The 20,033-nt window shown below is 41.7% G+C and overlaps 1 protein-coding gene across 2 annotated transcripts in view; it reads right to left on the bottom strand.

Annotated features, from left to right (window-relative positions):
• nek7 (NIMA-related kinase 7) overlaps nucleotides 1-20,033 on the bottom strand; it is a 63,102-nt gene that overhangs the window by 29,935 nt on the left and 13,134 nt on the right. The window contains exons 2-5 of one of the 2 annotated variants that reach the window (XM_066648143.1): nucleotides 11,198-11,279; nucleotides 6,124-6,288; nucleotides 3,744-3,806; nucleotides 50-160 (exon numbers count right to left, since the gene is read on the bottom strand). In XM_066648143.1, the coding sequence (XP_066504240.1) occupies nucleotides 50-160; nucleotides 3,744-3,806; nucleotides 6,124-6,288; nucleotides 11,198-11,251 (393 nt within the window). In that variant the 5' untranslated portion in view covers nucleotides 11,252-11,279. The remainder of the gene's footprint in view (nucleotides 1-49; nucleotides 161-3,743; nucleotides 3,807-6,123; nucleotides 6,289-11,197; nucleotides 11,280-20,033) is intronic. The other variant, XM_066648144.1, reaches the window with a different exon arrangement.

The following is a 20,033-nucleotide window of genomic DNA, read 5'->3' as shown; positions in this document are numbered from 1 at the left end:
ATGAGAATGCAGAGTAAGAATTTGCTGACACAAAGCCAGGCGCCCATACCTTTATCATACGTGAGAGGTCCCCAGCGTCCGCAAGTTCCAGTACTATATTTAGCTCATTGTCTTCGATGAATGACGCGTGATATTTAATTACGTTGGGGTGGTTCAATTGCTGCATGGGAGAGAGAGAGAGAGAGAGAGAGAGAGAGAGAAAGGTATCAGTGACTGTTAAATATTAAATAGATTGCATGGGTCAGACAAAGCTTTGGAAAACCAAGACAGCAGAAACAAAAAGGCAGATGCTGGTTCAGAAGTATGCGCGCCACTGTCATCTAGGCTAGTGTCCGACGCACCCAGGACACCTTCAAAGCCAAAAAAAAAAGGCTCAGCATAAAATTCATTTACAACAAAGCCCACTGTGGGGATGGCACTGAAACGAGAGGGAAAACGAAAACGACATAAACAGTTGCTCATGTAAAATGCAGGAGTGTTTCACTCCAGCTAACTAAGCCAGGAGGGAGGGAGGGAAGGAGGGAGAGAGGGAGGGAGGGAGAGATGGGGGTTCAGAGGAGAGGAGAGGGGAGGGAGGTTTATTTTGGAGGGAGAGCGCCTTGCCTCGGCCCACGACAGTGTACTGAGCCATGTGGCATTTCAAATAATTAAATAAATAAATAAATAAATAAACAAACAATCCCTGGCTGATGCTAACATGACGGGCCAGGCAGCAGCAGTGCGTAGCATAATCTCCCTCCTCCGCTCACCCTTGCTTTTTTTTCCCCCTCCCTTCCACCTCTCTTTCTCTCTTTTTCGCTTTCCTCTTCCCGTTGGTTGGTCAATAAGTGGAGGCATCCGACATAGTAAACAACAGTGAAGACGACAGGGACAGACAGGAGGGGGAAAAATATAAATAAATAAAAGAAATAGTAATAAAAAAAAAAAAAAACACATAAACAAGTGTGTGAATGGAAAAGCAAGAGTGAAGACCTATAAAGCCCCCCCACCACCACCTACCCACCCAAACCAGGGGCCATGAGCTCAGAGAGAGAGAGAGAGAGAGAGAGAGAGAGAGAGAGAGGGAGGGAGAGAGAGAGACAGCCGGGGCTGGGCGATGTGCTGTGACACGGCGGAGGGGGTTATTAAAGAAATGTTCATGCTCCGAGCTGATATAGAGGAGGACGCGTGTGCGTACGTTTCCCTCGCTGTCCCGCGCCGTTTCCTTTAGATGTATTTTTGGATCACACAGCCGCAGTTTGAGCAGTCGGCAGTGTCACCCTCGCTCCTCTTCCCCTTCCCGACCTCAAGCTGAAGCGCCGAAACGCAGTGAACATGAAATGTGGCGACGCACACAAATTGGAACGCTGCACAGGCTTTAATCACACTGAGCGCTGTAATTTCTCCTTCATCTTGCATTCTGAATGATACTCAATAAACCTTCTGTTTATGACTAGGCAGATTAAGATGATATAGTTATATCATACTACCATGAATCTCTAAACACTTCCCACAGCGACTAATCCCTCAAGCTTTATAAACTAAGATGCTTTCAGACATTTTACAATTTAGACATAATTCTGATGAAAGTATCAATCCTACAAACTAACATCACAAAATATACCTTCGACAAAGACGTCGGGGAAAAAAAGCACAAGATGATGAACTGCACGACATATCACAGTTTTGTGAAGCATTTAATGTGTAGTTGTCTTCTACAAACTAAGGCCTGTGCTTACAATTTCACCAAAATGACTAGCACACCACTGTCCAATGAAAACCATGTAACTTCTCAATAGCAAATTTACAGGTGAAGAAAAAAACTTCACAGCAGCTGTTATTAAAATAATGTGGGGATATTTAGCTTGAGGCTTTGACTGCTGCCAGTTACTGCCATTTAACTGTGATTGTCATATAAACAGCACACGGGAGCAGGGCTGATTCTCATGTATAAATTTTCCAGTTTATGCCTTCAGACAGAGGTGTTGATAATAAGAGTTATAAATAAAATTACAGCTATTATAATTTTAAAAGTTGCACTCATTTAAAGTGTGTTTTAATTTTTAATATATTTTGCCATGCAGTAAATAAATAAAAAAAGCCGTAGATTAAAGCAGAACTAAAGGGCACTGCATAACAGCACATTGCTGGTTACAGTATGTGAAGATGAGGAAAAATGACAGACAAACAGACAGACAGACAGACAGACAGACAGACAGAGGGAGGGAGGGTTCTTCATCAGTTCAGGTACTGTCAGTCCTCCTCATTATTTTGATTTGCGACTCTCTCGACCTTTTGTTTTTTTTCCTCCTTTCCCTTGTTCTGTCCGCTGAGGAAGACGGCATGATTTCTCGTTACACAAATTCCTTATTAGCAGTTTGAGGCGGCTGGTCATAAGTGAATTCATTAGCAGGGCAGAGCTTACAGAGAAGGCAGCCGAGGGGTTGGGGGTGTAAAGCAGTGGTGAAAGGGAGGGGTGGCGGTAAAAAGGTGGAGACATGGCCAGTTTCCTGGTCCCCTCTGACCCCAGTAAAGGGTGAGCACACGCCTGGCAAAGCATCACCAGGAGGTGTGACTGAGCTCACATCATCTCACATCGTGACCTCTCCCCAACCACTCCCCCAGCTACTGGAGAGCTGTGATTCCCACTACGCTCCTCCTTCCTCAGCTACAATATTTAACAATAAAAGTGTCAAAAAAACTGTTTTGTGGGTTTGGTTCTATGGCCCAGTCATTGTTGTCCATGTAGAGAAACAACTCGTAATTTTGAGTATTTTTCATTACTTATTTCCTACAATTTTTTATTGTGTTTGTTCGAATGTTCTCAGACATTCCAGTTCTGTTACACAACAGATGCCTGCATTGACTAGTGCTACAACTTATGTATGGTAGTGCAGTTCCTCACTACTCAACACCGGCCACCAGAATGGAAGAAGTGTGGGAGATGGAAATTAAGCAGGCACATTTACTGACAATCAGGAGAAGCTGCAATGACTGAACAGCACTCTGGGTTGAAGCAATTAACATGACAACACTGTGTGTGTGGGTTTGTTAGTGCGGCGTGTGTGTGTGTGTGTGTGTGTGTAAGAAAACACGCACATGTTGGTGGGAAGCTGATCTGACGAGAGATAGCAAGACAAAACAGAGCAGAGTTCAGTGAGACACCTCTGATCACCCAGACGCTCCTCCTTATTGGACCTGTCATTAATTTGTTCGTTAGCGTTCATGCTAGCATGAGCCACAGCCTGTTTAAGGCGGTTTGATGAACACAAACGTTACGCTTTAAAAACAAGGGAGAACGTTATGAGGGAGCGGACGTGCAACATCAAAGGACACATGAGGGAGTCAATGTGAGAGCGAAATTTCCACGCTGTTGCTCTCATGCACCCCCCCACTCTTCCCCCCTCGATGCTAAATATTACAGAACAAGATAAAAACTATAGTTTTGGCATAAAGAAAAAGAGTCAATCTCAGCCTGGAGGAATGACACGAAGAAGCCCGTGATCTGTGCTTGCCTTACACAGGGAGAGAAAGAGGGAGGGTGATTGAGAGAAAGAGAAAAAAGTGAGTGAGTGAGAGTGTGAGAGAGAGGGAGGGAGGGAGAGTAAGAGAGAGAGAGAAAGCAAGCAGTGTCTGGTACAGATCAATTGTTTTCTCTGCCTCTATCTCTGTCTGTTTCTCTGGTATTAGGTCTCGGTAGAGGCACCTTTAGAAAGCGTAATAGCGGCACATGGTGCCGCTCTCTCCCTCCTCTGGTTTCTTACCTTCAGGAGATCTATCTCTTTGATGCAATCTTGCCGAGCTTTGGCATCCATCAAATCGAATATCTATCAAGAGATCAAAAGGGAAAAAGAGAGAGAGAAGGAAAGAGGGAGTAATGGCATACAGAAGAGAAAATGGAGAGAGAGAGAGAGAGAGAGAGAGAGAGAGAGAGAGAGAGAGAGAGAGAAAAAATAAGATTGTGGCCATGTAGTAGATGCTGGTGTGGCAGGTACGGAGGGTGGTATGAGGTACTGAGCCAATGCCACACAGCTTCAGGCAAGCAAAGGAGCAGCCCAACCTCACCACCCAAACACCTGCTTAGGCCAATCTCAACAGCAACCCCACCTCACTCAGAATGCTTCATTTACAGCACTGACTGGAAGTGAGGATAGCACTCCAAAAACTGCTGTGCCTCACACTAATTTTATGCGTACATGTATAAATTCAAATTTAGAAGCTGTAATATGCAGTGAATGAGGGGTGTAAATCATAGCTATTCAATTCCATCACTGTTCTTTATGAAGTGTTCAGTGTTTTCTTAAATTTCAAATTCCACCACAAGTCAATTATTTCAGTATAATTTAGTATTATAACACACTGCACACACAAATCTGACCCGAGATACTATTTACACACAAAATAAAAATATATTTCTACCCAGAAGTCATTAAAATACTCAATAAATGGAATCTGTTTTGCTCATCAGAACTAAGAGACAAAGTATGTAACTGAGGTAATATAGTTATATATGTATATAGGTAATAGGCAGAGAAATAAAAAATATTAAAAACAGGTTTTGACAGATTGAGGGCTTGGGTTCACTATAAAACATTACTTTTTTATTATTATTCAATTAATGAATTGTATTTGTTCCATTTGCAAATGTTCTGTGTCAATATTTCATATAAATCATATAATGCCACTGAAAACACGTGACCTCCAAATGGATGCAGAGAATCACAATAGAACACATGCAGCTTCTGGTAAAGTTTATTGGCACTGAAGGCATACATTTGAAATACGATATGCACACAATTGTATTTAAGAACGTGCCTGCCCAATTATTTACGCCATGATTCCTGCACGGATCATTTCAGCTAAAATATTCACTAATTCAAGCTATGATTTTGCACTTTAACTTTATTCACAGTTTCAGTTCAAATGCAATCTGTCAGAGTACAAACCCCAAACAACAAGTGCTCCTGTCCAATTACGTAAAGTCTGCAGTGTTCTCCTGAGCAGATGTGTCTGGTGTTTATCTGACTGCTGCATTTATGAGGGAGCTGCTCATTGCAGTGGGAAGTGGATTGTTAGCTAGTCTTTAGCTAGTTATCGGTCTTTAGAGCGGGCACCAGAGACACAGCTCCTCTTCCAGCCATAATTAGAGGAAATATAGCAAGCAACGTTTACAATTGAAGGCCATCTATGTGAGAGTGCTGTACATGTGCGTTTCTGTATTTGCATGTCCACAGTGATGTAGCTAGAAAAGGTGAGCACTAGGCTTTTAATCTAGCGTGGATCAGTTACTTCCTCCAGCACGTCTGTGTTGCACATCCACAGATGCAAATAACACTGTGTGCTCTGTAGAGATGTGAAGATCTAAATTGTGCTTGCATCTTCATAGGTCGGAGAAAGAAAAGGAAGCTACTAAACGCAGAATATTTAGCAGCGGGAAATCTAATGGATGGTTTGAAAATATCAAATGCTTTCTACACTGACTCAGTACTTTAGAGGATAAAATAATAACGAGTCCCCCACAAATGCAGCAGTCAGATAAACACCAGGCAAATCTGCTCAGGAGAACACTGCAGTCTTTACGTAATTATGGATATCTTTATTTTATCTGGAAAATCTTAGTCATAATACATTTAAAAATATTGGCTGCAGACAAAAGTTTAGATTTGGATGATATTCCAAAATGACATATGATACCAATAGAAAGTTAAGGCAATGTTTGGGTTTTATCATCACATTTAAATTCAGTAAAGTAGATTTATACATGAAAGATATCCGATATTTGCACTGGCCCATCATTCAAATTAACTGTGCATCCCAAAATAAAGGCATGTGATTAAAAGCTATGAATTCTTCATGGGATAGCAGCCAGTGAGGAATGGTGTAATTATATTCTCCTCTGTCTCTAAGTCTAGGAACCAACCAACCATAAATACATTTGCTCTTGCTCAATCAACTACTTTTCTCTTAGCAGCAATTCCAAACAATCCATATTCAAAACTAACATTAATACAAATTGTGGATGAGTTATAAACTCTACATATAAAAGTAGGGTTCAGGTCTAAACACATTTGAACTGCAACTATCCTTTAACAATGCATTGAGTTTTAATTTACGATGTACGAAGATGGCTTGATAGCAACTTACCTGTACTTTCTTCAGAGCTACTGGAATATGGTCTATCAAGTATGTGGCGCGATAGACCTCACTAAACTGTCCCCTACCAATCTTCTTCTCAATGTGAAAGTTGGATAAGGTGTTGTAGCCCATGTCTATATGGACTGTGGGGGCTTCGTGTTGTAGTTGCCTCTGCTATGAACCAACAGGAAAAATACCATTAGTATTCAAACATATCCGGTAGATGCACATTCTTTGAAAAATAATAAAGAAAAAGTTTTTCCCTTAGAGCAAGTGACCTCCATGGTTTCATTCATAGATCTAATAAGAAAAAAAATGGACACCACCGGGTAAATGGAAGAGGTGTCATTAGGGTAATATGTCAGGAGATGAAATTAGCATTGCCCATATCCAAAACATAATGAATATCGTTTTCCTTCCTCTTTGTCTGCCCAGATGCATCAGGCCAGTGTCGACGTTCTAGTTTCTGAAGTGACTTATGTTGGACCAGTTGGTGATAAATTGCCCAGAGTGCTTTTCATGAAGAATCATGCAGCGTGTTGACACTTGCACTCTAAAATTAAAAAGCTTAGCAATAGCCACAATTAGCCTCTCGGACATTAATGTGCAGAAAAAAACTAACTTGACCTTTACAGAGGTGTTTTTCTTTTTTTTTTTTTGTAAATATCCATAATGCATCCACAAGAGGTGACACATTAAAGAGCAACACTGTGTCACAACTAAATAACCAAAAAAATGGCCACAGGATAGCCTTGAAGGCACGTAACTTTATAAAGAGCTGGCAAGCAAGACAAAGGAAAAGACTGCATCCTAGTGAAACAAAGGAACTGTATTAGATCTATTCATTTCTATTATATTTCATAGTTAAACATCCAAGTGTGAAAAACAGACCTGAGGCAGTACTTGCACTCCCTGATCCTACAAGAATCACACCAAGTCCCACATCCTCCATCTACAAATTCCCTTTATTCACAACTGTATTTTAAACCCTGTTAAACAAAGTTTAGCTTTAGACCATATCTCCCAGATTCACAGAGTTTATAACAAAACACAGCATAATTAATAAGGACGTGTGGTGATGGCTATAACTAAAACCCAAATGCTTTTATATGTTTCACTGATGGATGTATAGGCTGTCTGTGGAATCCATCAAACACAATGGTACATGACTGCGTGAACCCAAAGTGCTCAGAGAAATCTCAAGCAGAAGCACAGTGCACTACTGGCAGGGTGCTAGAAGGATGGATGTAGATCAAGGGGCAGCCAATTCAAGCATTTCATTGTTTCCTAACTTGACAGCTTTAAGGAGAGAGAAAAAAAAGGTGAGAGCTAAAGAACTGCCCCATCCAATTAACACACCGAGGTAGCTTGTTTTTCCTTGTGACACCACACATTCAGCCCATATTCCAGGGACACATCTGGTGTGAGAGAAGATTTTTTTTTCCTGTAGTGATATCAAGCTGAGGGCAATTTTATGATTTTCTTCTTCCTTATTTAAGAAATAATTGAGTTTATTTAAAGGTTTTCTGTCAACTCCAAGAATTCTCAGCAATGGATGTGTTTTTCTCTCAATTATATACAGTGACTCTCTCAATTACATACATTTCTTATTTGTCTAAAGATCTTTATTCACAGTTTCTTCTGGAGTGGCTGTTTAAGTTCATGCCGGAGAAAGGGTTTCACACAGGGCAGGAGGTCGACCGATGGGGAAAGGTGGGTCATGGACGTTGGAAGATTGGTGGGTCGGTCCACACAGCCAAACAGTGAAGGGGTGAGGCATTGCTTTCACTCCCTGCACGGTCGTTTGACAAATGTTAGCATGAGCCTCTAAAGCGGCGTGACAAGCGCATGCTGAGAGCAAAGTCGCGCTAATGTGTTCTGGCATGCGGCTCGCTAATCACACATTTACATATGCAATGACCTACATTTGCATGTCAGCTTGCACACTGTCCGGCCTGATTAACGATGGGCACCTCCCAGCACTGGGGCGGCCGGCAGAGCGGCGGGAGAGGGCCAGAGGGTGGCGGCTTTTTTGGCAGCCGAAGGGACGCGCTGCCAGCCAGGATTAGGCCTGACGCGGCCTGAGCCCCAGACACTTCATTAGAGGTAATCTGTTTAGCAGTGGGCAGTGTATGTAAACTTCACAGGCCATTTGCGGCACCTTTTCGCCCCCTGGCCTCGCCTTCAAAGGGCAGTGGGGCGCACTGACTGACAGGCCGTCTCATTCAAGGCTTCGCGCTGTCACACAATTTAGAGCGCCCGAGCTGAGACGGGATGAAGCACAGCAGCCGAGGACCCTGACGACCGCCAGGGTCACTCACCGCAGACACAACGCAATTTGTACAGATCGCAGCTTGTGGAGGGAGAGTGAGCGCAAAGGGCTTGTTTAGGCTCAGTGGGAGGGGGGAGAAAACAAAAATAACCGGCGGGAGTGTGGACAGGTGGACTCCAGAGGAAGCTCTGACCCCACAGCCACAACAGCTTTGCCACAGATGAGCTCATGCGATTGGTGACTTTTCCGATACACTCCCCAAAAGTACAGGAAAAACTTGTTTAAGGTTGTTGCCTTAATTGTATCAGTTGGAGAATTTGATCAATCTATCTATCTATCTATCTATCTATCTATCTATCTGTTCACAAATAACACACACTCTCAGATGAAAGCAGCAAGCACGGCGTCTTGTCGTGACAAGGTTGGACTTCAGCCAGAGTTACTACACACATTTCTCCCTGACCTTCTGTGAAAATGCCTCACATCCCATAAAAATGTATTAGTTATAAGTTACAATGAGTTTAGGAGGTACAGCTGCCTGGAAATTTAGGGAAGGTATTGACAGACACGGTCTGTAGTGGAATTACAGCATGGAGGGGAGGGACTGGTCAGAGGGAGCCACAGATGCAACAAGGCATGCAGGGTGATGACTCGAAGGGAAAACACATCATAAGAGGAATGGCAGGGTACGGAGGGCTGGCCACTGGTGACATGGGTGTAAAAAGAGAAACACAGGCATGCGGCCCAGTGACAGGAACATAGGAGACATGTGGGGTGGGTGGGGGGGGAGAGGCGGGAGAGAAGAGCGATGGAGGATGGGGCAGTAGCAGCATGGAGAACTAGGTGTGAGATGACAGCACAACACTGCCAGAAGCTGCCAGAGAAAGGACAACACAAGCAGCGAAGAGGTGCGAGAGCATGGAGCCAGGGTTGGTGGTGTTGGTGGGAGGAAGAGAGTTGCAGGGGGGTGTGACAGAGTGGGAGGGGAAGGATTGGTGGGGGAGGGGGAGGTGGGGGGCAAAACATGCAGGAGATCCAGTTCCCATCCTTTTCATCAGCCCGCCTCTCCAGGCCTGGCCCATGCAATATTTATGCCTTCTTCACCCCGACAGTGTTTCTGCTCCTCTTCAATCTGTTTCAGTATTTAAAGCCCTCCTTGCTTTACACAGGGATTTTGCTCCGTCAAAAATCCGAAGTGACGATCAAAATCGAATCGGAAAGTCTCTCCCTCCCACTCGCTCAGCGAGCAAATGCGCCATTAAATATGCAAGTCTTACCATCTCTTCCTGTATCTCTAATGCATATGCATTATACCTTCGGGACTAACCAGTACGATCTCACCAGCAATACCGAATATCCACGACTGCGTATACAGTTCAGCTTCTCAGCTTTTTCCCTTTTTTTGTTCTTGAGGGATGAGTCTTAAGGGGATGCTTGTTCAGTGTAATCCGTCAGACTTATTAAAGTCATCTTCTTGAGATGTCATTGTATATTACAACTCTAGGCTTACCACAGGTATTTTTCTTTCTCTGCTTTCCAGCTGTGTGAGAGTGTGTGATGTGATTATACTTATTGTTGTTGTGATATATGATAAATGCTCTTCTGAGCACATTTGGAATACCATCAGTACTGAAGAAACACTGACCAACTGTAGAAGTGAGACAAATAAATAAAATAAAACGACAGAACTGTGATAATGAATGTGTTGGACATTGATGATAAATTTTGCAAAAGGGGCGTGGCATTAATTATGGCACTGGATGGAATTGCGTATTTTATTTCCAACTAACTGTACCTCAGAAAATGTAAATGCATAATGCCATTAGTATATTATCAACATGTTTTCAGAAACTTATTCCTTCCACCACCACATCAGGTAATCTTTAGCTTAGTTTGTTAAATCCTAATTGGTAGCTATTGTGCCTATGAATGGGACCTTAATATTCAAATATTACATTCAATATAAACTAAATATTAAGCAATAAATTAGTATAGAAATGAAATTAGTGCCTTTATCCGTAATGCAAGAAAAGTACACATAGCAAAACATACGCAGATAATTTCTTCAGCAAGTGAATGAGTAGGAGAATGAGACAGTCAGTGAGAGAAGGCAAAGTGAAGCAGTAAGTACGTGAGAGGGAGAGGGAGAGAGAGAGAGAGAGAGAGAGAGAGAGAGATAGCAGCTGAGCTTCAACACCTCTCCGTCTCTGGCAATGCAGTGGAGAAAACACATGATAGCTTTTGTGTGCAGGAAGCACTGCTTGTGCAGAGAACGGAATCTCATTATCACTTCTCATCTAGCACACAGGAGGAGCCAGAGAGGGAAGGCAGTGTGAGCAGACCACCGCCTGTCTCTCTGCAGGAGGATTGACAGTCGGAGAGATTCAACGGGGGCAGATGTGGAAGGGGGCGACAGGCTCATGCTGCATGCTGGCAAGCGAGCAAGTTGTGGCTAAGGTTGGAAAAATGGAAATGAAAAAGGGAAAAACTGAAAGGTTTCATGAACAATCGCAGGACAAAATAAACGAAATAGCCACATTTGGGTTCAGTAATTCAAAGTAGTTCAATTTCACAAAATGCCTTTTAAAAATTGTAAACAAAAACACCCAAAATATACAGTGCAAATTATTTAGTACTAATCAATATACACAAATCAATATAGTGCACTGTGGGTATTATTTAATGACGATAAAATCAGAACTGTGTGATCAAGCAAAAGGCTAAGTTATAAAACAAGATTTCAATGTATTTTTTAAGAAAACTAAATACCATTCAACATCAATAAGCTCATCCTTGAATGTGTGCACCAACCTGCTGTTGAAACACTTGTATCTGTGGCTGCTGGCCTTGTGATTGTCTGTCCATACTGACAGGAGCTCAGTCCCTTACACCCCTGTCACAGAAAGAAACACAGGAATAAAACACATGAACATGTACCATACTGCTTCTCGTAATTTCAGTGTTCTCGCTGCAGTAGAGGTAAGCTTGCGATTCTGGTAATAGAATTAGAGGAGCAAGCAGCACTCTGGCAATCACATGCTGCCAAGGAAATGGCTGTCTGGCGTCACCTTGTCACAGAACTCTATCCGGTGAGAACACGACACCTATTGTGATAATAAGACCTGTCAAGGATCCACCAAGTCAGAGAGCAGTAGGCACTCAATTTTAATCTTAAAACTTAACTTCAAAAACCTCTCTCCCCCACAGGTGAAAAAGAATTATGGACAAGCTATACATAATATTTGGGTTAGGGGTTGTCTGTGTGTTTTAATTTGTATAGGTTTGGTTATTTTGTAATATATACACATGCATGTACATTTATAGCATTTGGTGGACCGCCTTATCCAGAGCTTCTTAGAAATGTATATTTGTTACAGACCTGGTGAATGCCCAAGGACTCATACCTGTAATTGGGAGAACAGGACCCTGGGCCCAGCACTGCAGAAACTGCATAATGTAACTTTTGGAGGAAGATACAATGTTCAGGGTCACATTCAGGGTTGCGGTGGGTCCAGAGCCTACCCGGAATCACTCTGCGCAAGGCAGGAATACACCCTGGAGGGGGTGCCAGTCATTCACAGGGCAACACACACATTCACTCACACAATCACTTTTGAGCTGTCAATCCACCTACCAACGACCTGTTTTTGGACAATGGGAGGAAACCCACACAGACACAGAGAGAATACACCAAACTCCTCACAGACAGTCACCCAGAGGAAACCCACACAGACACAGGGAGAACACACCACACTCCTCACTGACAGTCACCTGGAGGAAACCCACACAGACACAGGGAGAACACACCACACTCCTCACAGACTGTCACCTGGAGGAAACCCACACAGACACAGGGAGAACACACCACACTCCTCACAGACTGTCACCTGGAGTGGGTCTTGAACCCACAACCTCCAGTTCTCTGGCACTGTGTGACTGCAACACTACCTGCTGCGCCACGACAACTGTCTAGAAGGAAGTACTAAGTATAACGTCACTTGAAAAGCAATTTAAAAAAAAACAATTTAACGTCCTTCTGCTGCATTAGTGACCTTGGCATTCCAAATTTTGAAGCTGTGAACACCCTGAGGTACGTCACCAGGTCACAAACCCCTAAAAATCTGCATTCCTGCATTTTTCCTAAATCCAAGAGTGAAACTGTACACGCTCTCTTTGGGAGGTATTATTTTCATCACTCTTCTGCACTGTTTTTCAACATGGTGTGCACTTGAAACGTGTGACAGCACCCTTGGCTCTACACCTGACTGCACTAGTGAAAACACATTAGCTTGAAATGTTAGGGTGAGTCTAAAGTAACTTCCAAGAGTTTCTCTTATTCTTTGTGGTGAATGTTTGAGCGAATGGAGAAAAGCAGGCTCTGGAAAGCCTCATCTCTGGCATGAGGTATTTCCAATCTAGGTTTAGAGGAGTACAGCAATGACGCTGCACCTTCCTATGAGAAAACTCGTCTGTTTCTCCTATTCCTGCTGCATAGTAGCAAAAGTGGAATCTAAAAAGCTTGATTTATGAGAATGGTTGAGCCATTTACCCTCCTCCTGCACGGCCACAGTGCTCTTCTGTCCACTCACATGCATCAATGTGAGCTCAGTCACACTAACAATTTCAAATAGAATCTGCACAGAAAATGGTTAGATAGTCCTCCTCCACCTCACAATGGTACGCCAAAATATATGGAAGAAACTTGTAGCATCCTTCAATATTTAATGCTATATGGATGACATGAAATCTTTTCAGAATTAAAAATCTTTGAGACATAAGCCCTATTCAGATGGGATTCAATTTACACAAATCAGCAAATGACAACATAATCTGCAGAGAAAGGCTTACTTCAGGAGTGAATGGCCTCTGCATTCCATAACCATTGCCAGGACTACAACTTTCATGCCTTTAGACAAAGAACATGTAGTCTCTGCTGCATGTTAGGCCAGAGAAAGCACAACCTTTGTATCCAATGTCTGCACACAGTCTTCAGAATCAAACTAAGTGCCAACATTTCGTGATTCTGTCAGCGTCAATCCCTAGAGCCCAGGCAGCCAAAGATATATACAGCCTGGCAGACTCATTATCAAACAGACGAGGTGTATGCTGTGGATGGTCCAGATGTGGACTCCAACAGCAGGTCCTAACCAGACTAGCTTTGTATGATTAGAGTACATTAGTCATAGGTGATGGCAATGCTTCCTGGGCATGTCACAACTCAAGACATGGAGTAGAGCTAGTTAAAGCATCTGTGACAGAAATCCTTCTACAGAACTCTTGTGAGGGTAGTTTCTGCTTCTTAGTATATGTGTGTGGGTGGGGGGCTGGCATATATATGTTTCAATTGCAGGCAAAAAGAGAAATTGTTGTTTTCTTTTTTTATATAAATAGATCATTCGGATGCCTCTAGTCAAGGACTCTACAGGACAGGGGACTACATGATACTGTTTAGATACCTGAACCTGTTTTTTGCTGGTGACACTGCTCTACATATGTTAAGGTGCTATTTCACTGACTCAGCACGGCTCTACTCAGCTCTTTAGCTTTTCCATTGGGCAAATCTGGTACCTGGTGCTGTTTAATTACTTGCTCCCTCCTGGTTCTACGTGACGTGCAAATATTGGCCACAGAGACTTGTCAACACCACAAAATACAGAGCTCCAGCACAAACTTGCCTCATATAAAATCTCCAAGCTACAGTAGCAACCACATTTGTTTTTATACAGCTCGCAACATCAGCTTGTAAAATTACACCATGGTCTTTTGAAGAGGTTCAAACGCTCCTTGGAATGCTCCAGAAAGAGTCGGACAGAGCAACAAGGAACAGAAAAACCCCACTGCTCTGTATGAACTGGGTTGCAGAGCTCTATTCAGTCACAAAAAAAAAAAAAAAACAGGTTAATCCACAATGAGTAAACAACACTTATCACACTGTCATTGTTGTGCTTTCCAAAGCTCTGGGTTCCCTTTAGAAACAATATTTAGTGACATCACTGGCTACATTTCTTGGCAGAGGAGGGCTTTATTACTGGAAAAAAACAACCAAAGAAAATGTGAACAGAGCCGTGCAGAGCAGGTACTATGCAGTGGAAGAGCAACAATAAATTAACAGTTAGGGATATGGTTGTTAACTCCACCTGAGGATGGTAGTCTGGTTGAGAGAGCATTTACTTTATTTGGAGAGGGATGAAACATTATATAAAAATACCAGTGCATTGAAAGAAGACATTCTGAGGACTAGAGTGAGAGAGTGCATCTACACTAAACATTCAAAATAGTGCAAAATACCGTCTTAGCTGAATTCGTTTGTGATTGACTTGAGCTAAATAAACCTTGTTATGGCCTGTTTGTATGTGCTCTGCATTCTACTCCCAAAAACAAACTTTTGAAACAGAAAGTGGGGGCCTGTTATCTTTAGCACCTAAGCTTACACAAGCTCATACAAGCTTACTTCTAAACATTCCATCTTATCTAACATATTTAACATTTGTAAATATAATTCTTGGAATTACAGAAGAGAGCTTTTGCAACATGCACAACAATGATAGGGGAAAGGAAACAATAAGACTGTAAGAATGTTATTAGCATCACATAGTAAATGTAAGTTTTAACACTATAAAAGTATTAATATCTTTCCAATTCTACTTGAAAACTAACTTTGCTTTGAGTCCTAAAAAAACCGTAAAGGTTTCATTTTTATTTCATTTAGTCAATATCCCGAGATGGCAAATGAATTCATTTAAAAAGCTGAGTTATATTGGATATCAGACGATATCAGTCTTTTTCTATACAATGGTGCACCACAATAATGACAAAACCCAGGAGAATTAAAAGAAATATCTTTTCATGACAATATATAAATTAACAGAAGCAAATAGATACGAACATAAGTTGGAAAGGGTTAGACATGGAGGGAAAAGAGAATAAATTAGCTCCAGCTGGTGACAGAGAGCAAATACAAAAGACAGCAGTGCGCTCTTAAGCTGCTGGAGATAGGGCTATACATGGCAGCCATCAAAAATTTTAATGATTTGTCGGTTGTCACATGACTACTCTGCACGGCACAGGGAAGCTCAGTGTCCCGCCGTAGTGAAGGGATATGAAGGGAAAGAAATCCCCCTTTTCATAAAAAGGCCATTTACATGTCGCTCACCTCAGAGAGCATCCGCCTCCGCCATGCCGTCAGGAGTGTGGCGAGCATGGAGCTGGAGCCAATTAAAATGCTTCATGCAGGAGAACGGAGGGATACAGCCCAAGTTGTCACCATAGCAAAATAAAACCAGCCTGATTTTCATGAAGGTTAATAATGCTAATTAAGCACAAAACCCAGGCCTGGGGTTTGAATGGCAGCTTTGGGAGGATAGGGTTTCTTCTCCATTGTTTATTACTGCTTGTCATTTCCCTGTGGCCTTTAAAGTGTTTCTGGCCTTGAGGTTTTAACAAACAGGACAATAACACTACTTATATGGCTACTTTTGGCTCAAACTTGGTTTAGAGTAATAGCAGTTTTTATCACTGTAATTAAAGATGAAATGCCACCTAAATCAAGCACATATCAACAAGACTGTACTGGAGCTTCTGGACAGTTCAAGATTTAAACAAATATTGCAAATATTACAAATCTATTATGATACATTCATCAATCACATTATTGGAGACACTCTCTCTCTATTTGATCAGCTCGACTGATTATATAGGTGCAATTTGTACTTCTACACACATAGACTGTAGTTTGTCTGATTATCTGCAGACATTATTAGCCTCTTTTTTTACCCAGTTCTTTGCTAATTAGGACCCCTAAAGGACCCCCAGGGAACAGGTGTTATTTAGGCTGCGGATCGTTTTCAGCACTGCACTGAACCTGTTGTGGAGATGGTGTTAGTGTGTGTTGCACTGGTACAACTGGACCAGCAGTGCTGCTGAAATTATTAAACCCCTCAGTGTCACTGCACTGGACACAGAATAGTCACTAATTAAAGTCCACAAATTAAAAGAAGCACGGTGGCGCAGCAGGTAGTGTTGCAGTCACACAGCTCCAGGCACCTGGAGGTTGTGGGTTCGATTCCCGCTTCGGGTGACTGTCTGTGAGGAGTTGGTGTGTTCCTCCAGGTGCTCTGGTTTCCTCCTACAGGCCAAAAACACACGTTGGTAGGTGGATTGGCTACTCAAAAGTGTCCGTAGGTGTGAGTGAATGTGTGAGTGTGTCTCTGTTGCCCTGTGAAGGACTGGCGCCCCCTCCAGGGTGTATTCCTGCCTTGCGCCCAATGATTCCAGGTAGGCTCTGGACCCACCGTGACCCTGAACTGGATAAGCGCTTACAGATAATGAATGAATAAATAAAATTAAAGGAAAACTAAGATTTGGAGATTTTGCTCCTGGGCTCCTCTACAGTTCTAGAGTGTAATTCACTTTCCCAGGTGTTGGGATACCCTCCTCCAATATTTACATACTGCAGTTTCAGCAGTGCTGGGCCCAGAGTACTAACAATAGAGGCTCTCTTCGTCCTGTTACAGATCAGAGAATTATCATCTTGATTTTGAGGCTGTACTTTTAAGGTAAAAATCCTACCTAGCGTATCTTTAACCATATTGTGGATACTTACACTTTTAATATACTAACAGTATTTTGGATAAGAAAAATCTACTTACTTTCCTAATATGTCTGCATAGCTTCATTTCTGACACTAAACATCACGAGAATAAAATGGAGAAATTCCACCATTAAACCTGTGATAAATCATTACAAATCTACCACAAGAGGGTGTGGGCCTTTGACGTTGCTGCAATGAGACAACCTGATTCTGAGGCGTTGAGTTCTACATCCGTTTCAAGTAGTTCTGACTGAAGCTGGTGCTACTGGTTTCTTTCGTGACCTATTATCCATATAAAAATGTCTCGAGGGCACCCAGCCCTTTTCAAAATCTCTTATTAACAAAATCAGTTAACAATGCCAGATTACATCAGCGCACCAGTAATGAAACAAAGAGGAAGGAATAACCACTGCAGGAGCACACTCTCTGAAGAAGTTGCTACAAAAATACGCACAAAAACTTTGCTTGAGAGAAAGGAAAGTTACAGACAGTAGGATTTCGCTTGTTCTGCTGAACTCCGTCACCTAAATGTAGTATTGTTAACATGACAAAGTAACCCCAAGAGCGGGTGACAGCCCCATATTTACTTTAATCTCTGTTTAATTCCTCAGCATTATTCCTTTAGCACTAAATGAGAATTTTTTAAATTTATAAAAGTATCAGAGAAATCCACATACACAAGACTGCCAGATTAACTGAGTCTAGAGAGTAGTGCAGAGGGGTGCACACACAAGGCTGCAGTCAAATTAAAGTCAAAACCCAAACCAGGTCTTTTCACACTTCCACATTCTGTCTCATACTAAAAAAAAAAAAACAAAGAATCATAAATCAATGCATGACTCTTCCTGGTGAAACGTATCCAGCAGCTAAGGAGAAAGGAGGAATCCAACAATTGTGGAGCTTGGTAAGAAGTGCGCTAATCAAAGGCAGCTTTGAGCTTCTGAATTCAGCAGAAGTGATGTCCATGATTACAAGAAAAAGAGAAAGCTTTAATTTTTTTTCCTCACCAAGAAAGCAAAGACGGACCCATCTGAGGGTTTCAGAGTCTTTGACAGTGAGAGAGAAGCTAATGATGGAAGGGTCGTAAACGAAAAGAAACACATTTGGCCATTTATTTATTTAATTAATTATATCCTCGCTGAAAAAGGAAAAGGCTTAAAAGTATGTGCTACCCCCCCAAAAAAAAGGAACCAATTACACCTCCTAACATCTCTGTGACTACATCAGCACTTGAATCAGATGTTTGAGTGTCAATCCCTGGAAGTGTCTGCAACAGCATCAAAAATGTTTCCATTTTCCTGTGGTGAAGAAAGAAATATTTAATACTGAGGAAAATACAAAAACACCTGGTATTCATCCAAGTCGCATGCAGATGCTTTTTTATATGAAGAATGCCCTCCTCTCTTTGCCTCTGCACATCAGCTCTAGTATTTCTGCTTCAAGACTAAATTTCAGCTGGAGACAGATGCAGTGCCACAAAGGAGAGCACTGATGATTCGAAGTGTGTATGCCATTTTTCAAATGCTTTTGACTGATAACCCGACTGTTATAGGTTGGCATTTCATTTTTAAAAAATAGCCCTAATATAATGGATCTGACTTGTTTAATATTACACTTTGAACTGGATAGTTTAGGTTCTGATGTTTAACTGGCTGGAGCATGAGTGAAAACACTAAAGTATTTAGTATACACATGGAGCCATACCACTGTATATCATGTCAAGCAGTTTAAAGGCTAAGCACCACTTAATGGACCTCCATGAATATTTCACATTATTTTAGTTACTGGCATATATAAGTATGAATTAAAATGAAAATAGCAGCTTAATTTGCTTTAAAACTGACAATTTTATTAAATTGACGGAAAAACCCGAGCTCGCTACGGAAATTCTTGAGTGCAACAGTGACGTCACTGGTGGACAACAGCTGAACAACGCCGTGGTAAAACACCGTTATGACTGACTGTTATGACAGTATCTAGCTAAATAACCAACATTATTCATGACAATAGCCTAGCAATAAGCTAAACTCAGATTTAGAGGTACCGTTATTCTTGTAAATGTGATCGAAGTCAAACTCGAATTCATCCAACACTATAAACCTCCGTAATGCAGCTACGTAGCCGAGTATAATCTGAGCCACCGAGTTTAGCAAGTCAAGCTAACGATAACTAACACCAACTAAAACAGGCGAAGTAAGTGTCCTTACCCTGTTTACCTCCATGTTACAGAGGCTCTTGAACACCTTTCGTTGGTTTCCTTACATGCCCATATTGTTGGAAAAGCGCCAGATGTCCCACTGTACATTGAATGATTGCAGCCATAAACAACACACCTTTTCGTCATTTTGCATTAAATTAAGTGCAACTTCTAGAGTTGTTGTCCACCATCTACGTCACAGGCAAGACACCTATTAGAGTTTCCGAACACCGCTGGGGGGGGGGCAACGGTCTTTTACCTTATTCCTTGAATTAATAAGAAATAACATGTTTTCTGACTATCCATAAACACAAGTTAGGAACTCAAATTCCACTGTATTTATTTGTTTGACACTTTCATAGAGCTGGTGTTAAGTCTTTAAATACAAATCACAAACAATTTTTAACTCCTTAGAATGGTCTCCAAATCAAAATGTACCCAATTATTTACATATAAAAAATAACATCAGAATATTTTTAATATTTTCACAACATACGATTTCTATCATTTTTCAATGAACACACTGTTTCAAATATTACACTACGTTGAATCGAATTAACCATACTCCTATTACAATCAAACCTGCAGCTGGTTAGTGTTCTTTAACAACTAGCAATGTCTAAGATACTTTTAATAACATTCATTTTCTATTCATAACAGGGGAAATATTACGACAATGCCCACCCCTCGCCTTATTTACCGTTCTGAAGTAACGATGAATCAGAGGTTATAATAATAAAAAAAAATCTTGGGTACTAGTATAAAATTACTGTCAAACTGCAACACTGTAATTTTTGATAAGGCCAATGTGGTCGTTAACACTATTTCAGGAAATATTTTACAAGACTATGCCATATCTA

The sequence above is a fragment of the Hoplias malabaricus genome, chromosome 16 (genome assembly GCF_029633855.1).
Source record: "Hoplias malabaricus isolate fHopMal1 chromosome 16, fHopMal1.hap1, whole genome shotgun sequence".
NCBI classification, from domain to species: domain Eukaryota; kingdom Metazoa; phylum Chordata; class Actinopteri; order Characiformes; family Erythrinidae; genus Hoplias; species Hoplias malabaricus.
The sequence above is the reverse complement of the archived record's forward strand: the minus strand, read 5'-3'. Positions and strand labels throughout refer to the sequence as shown.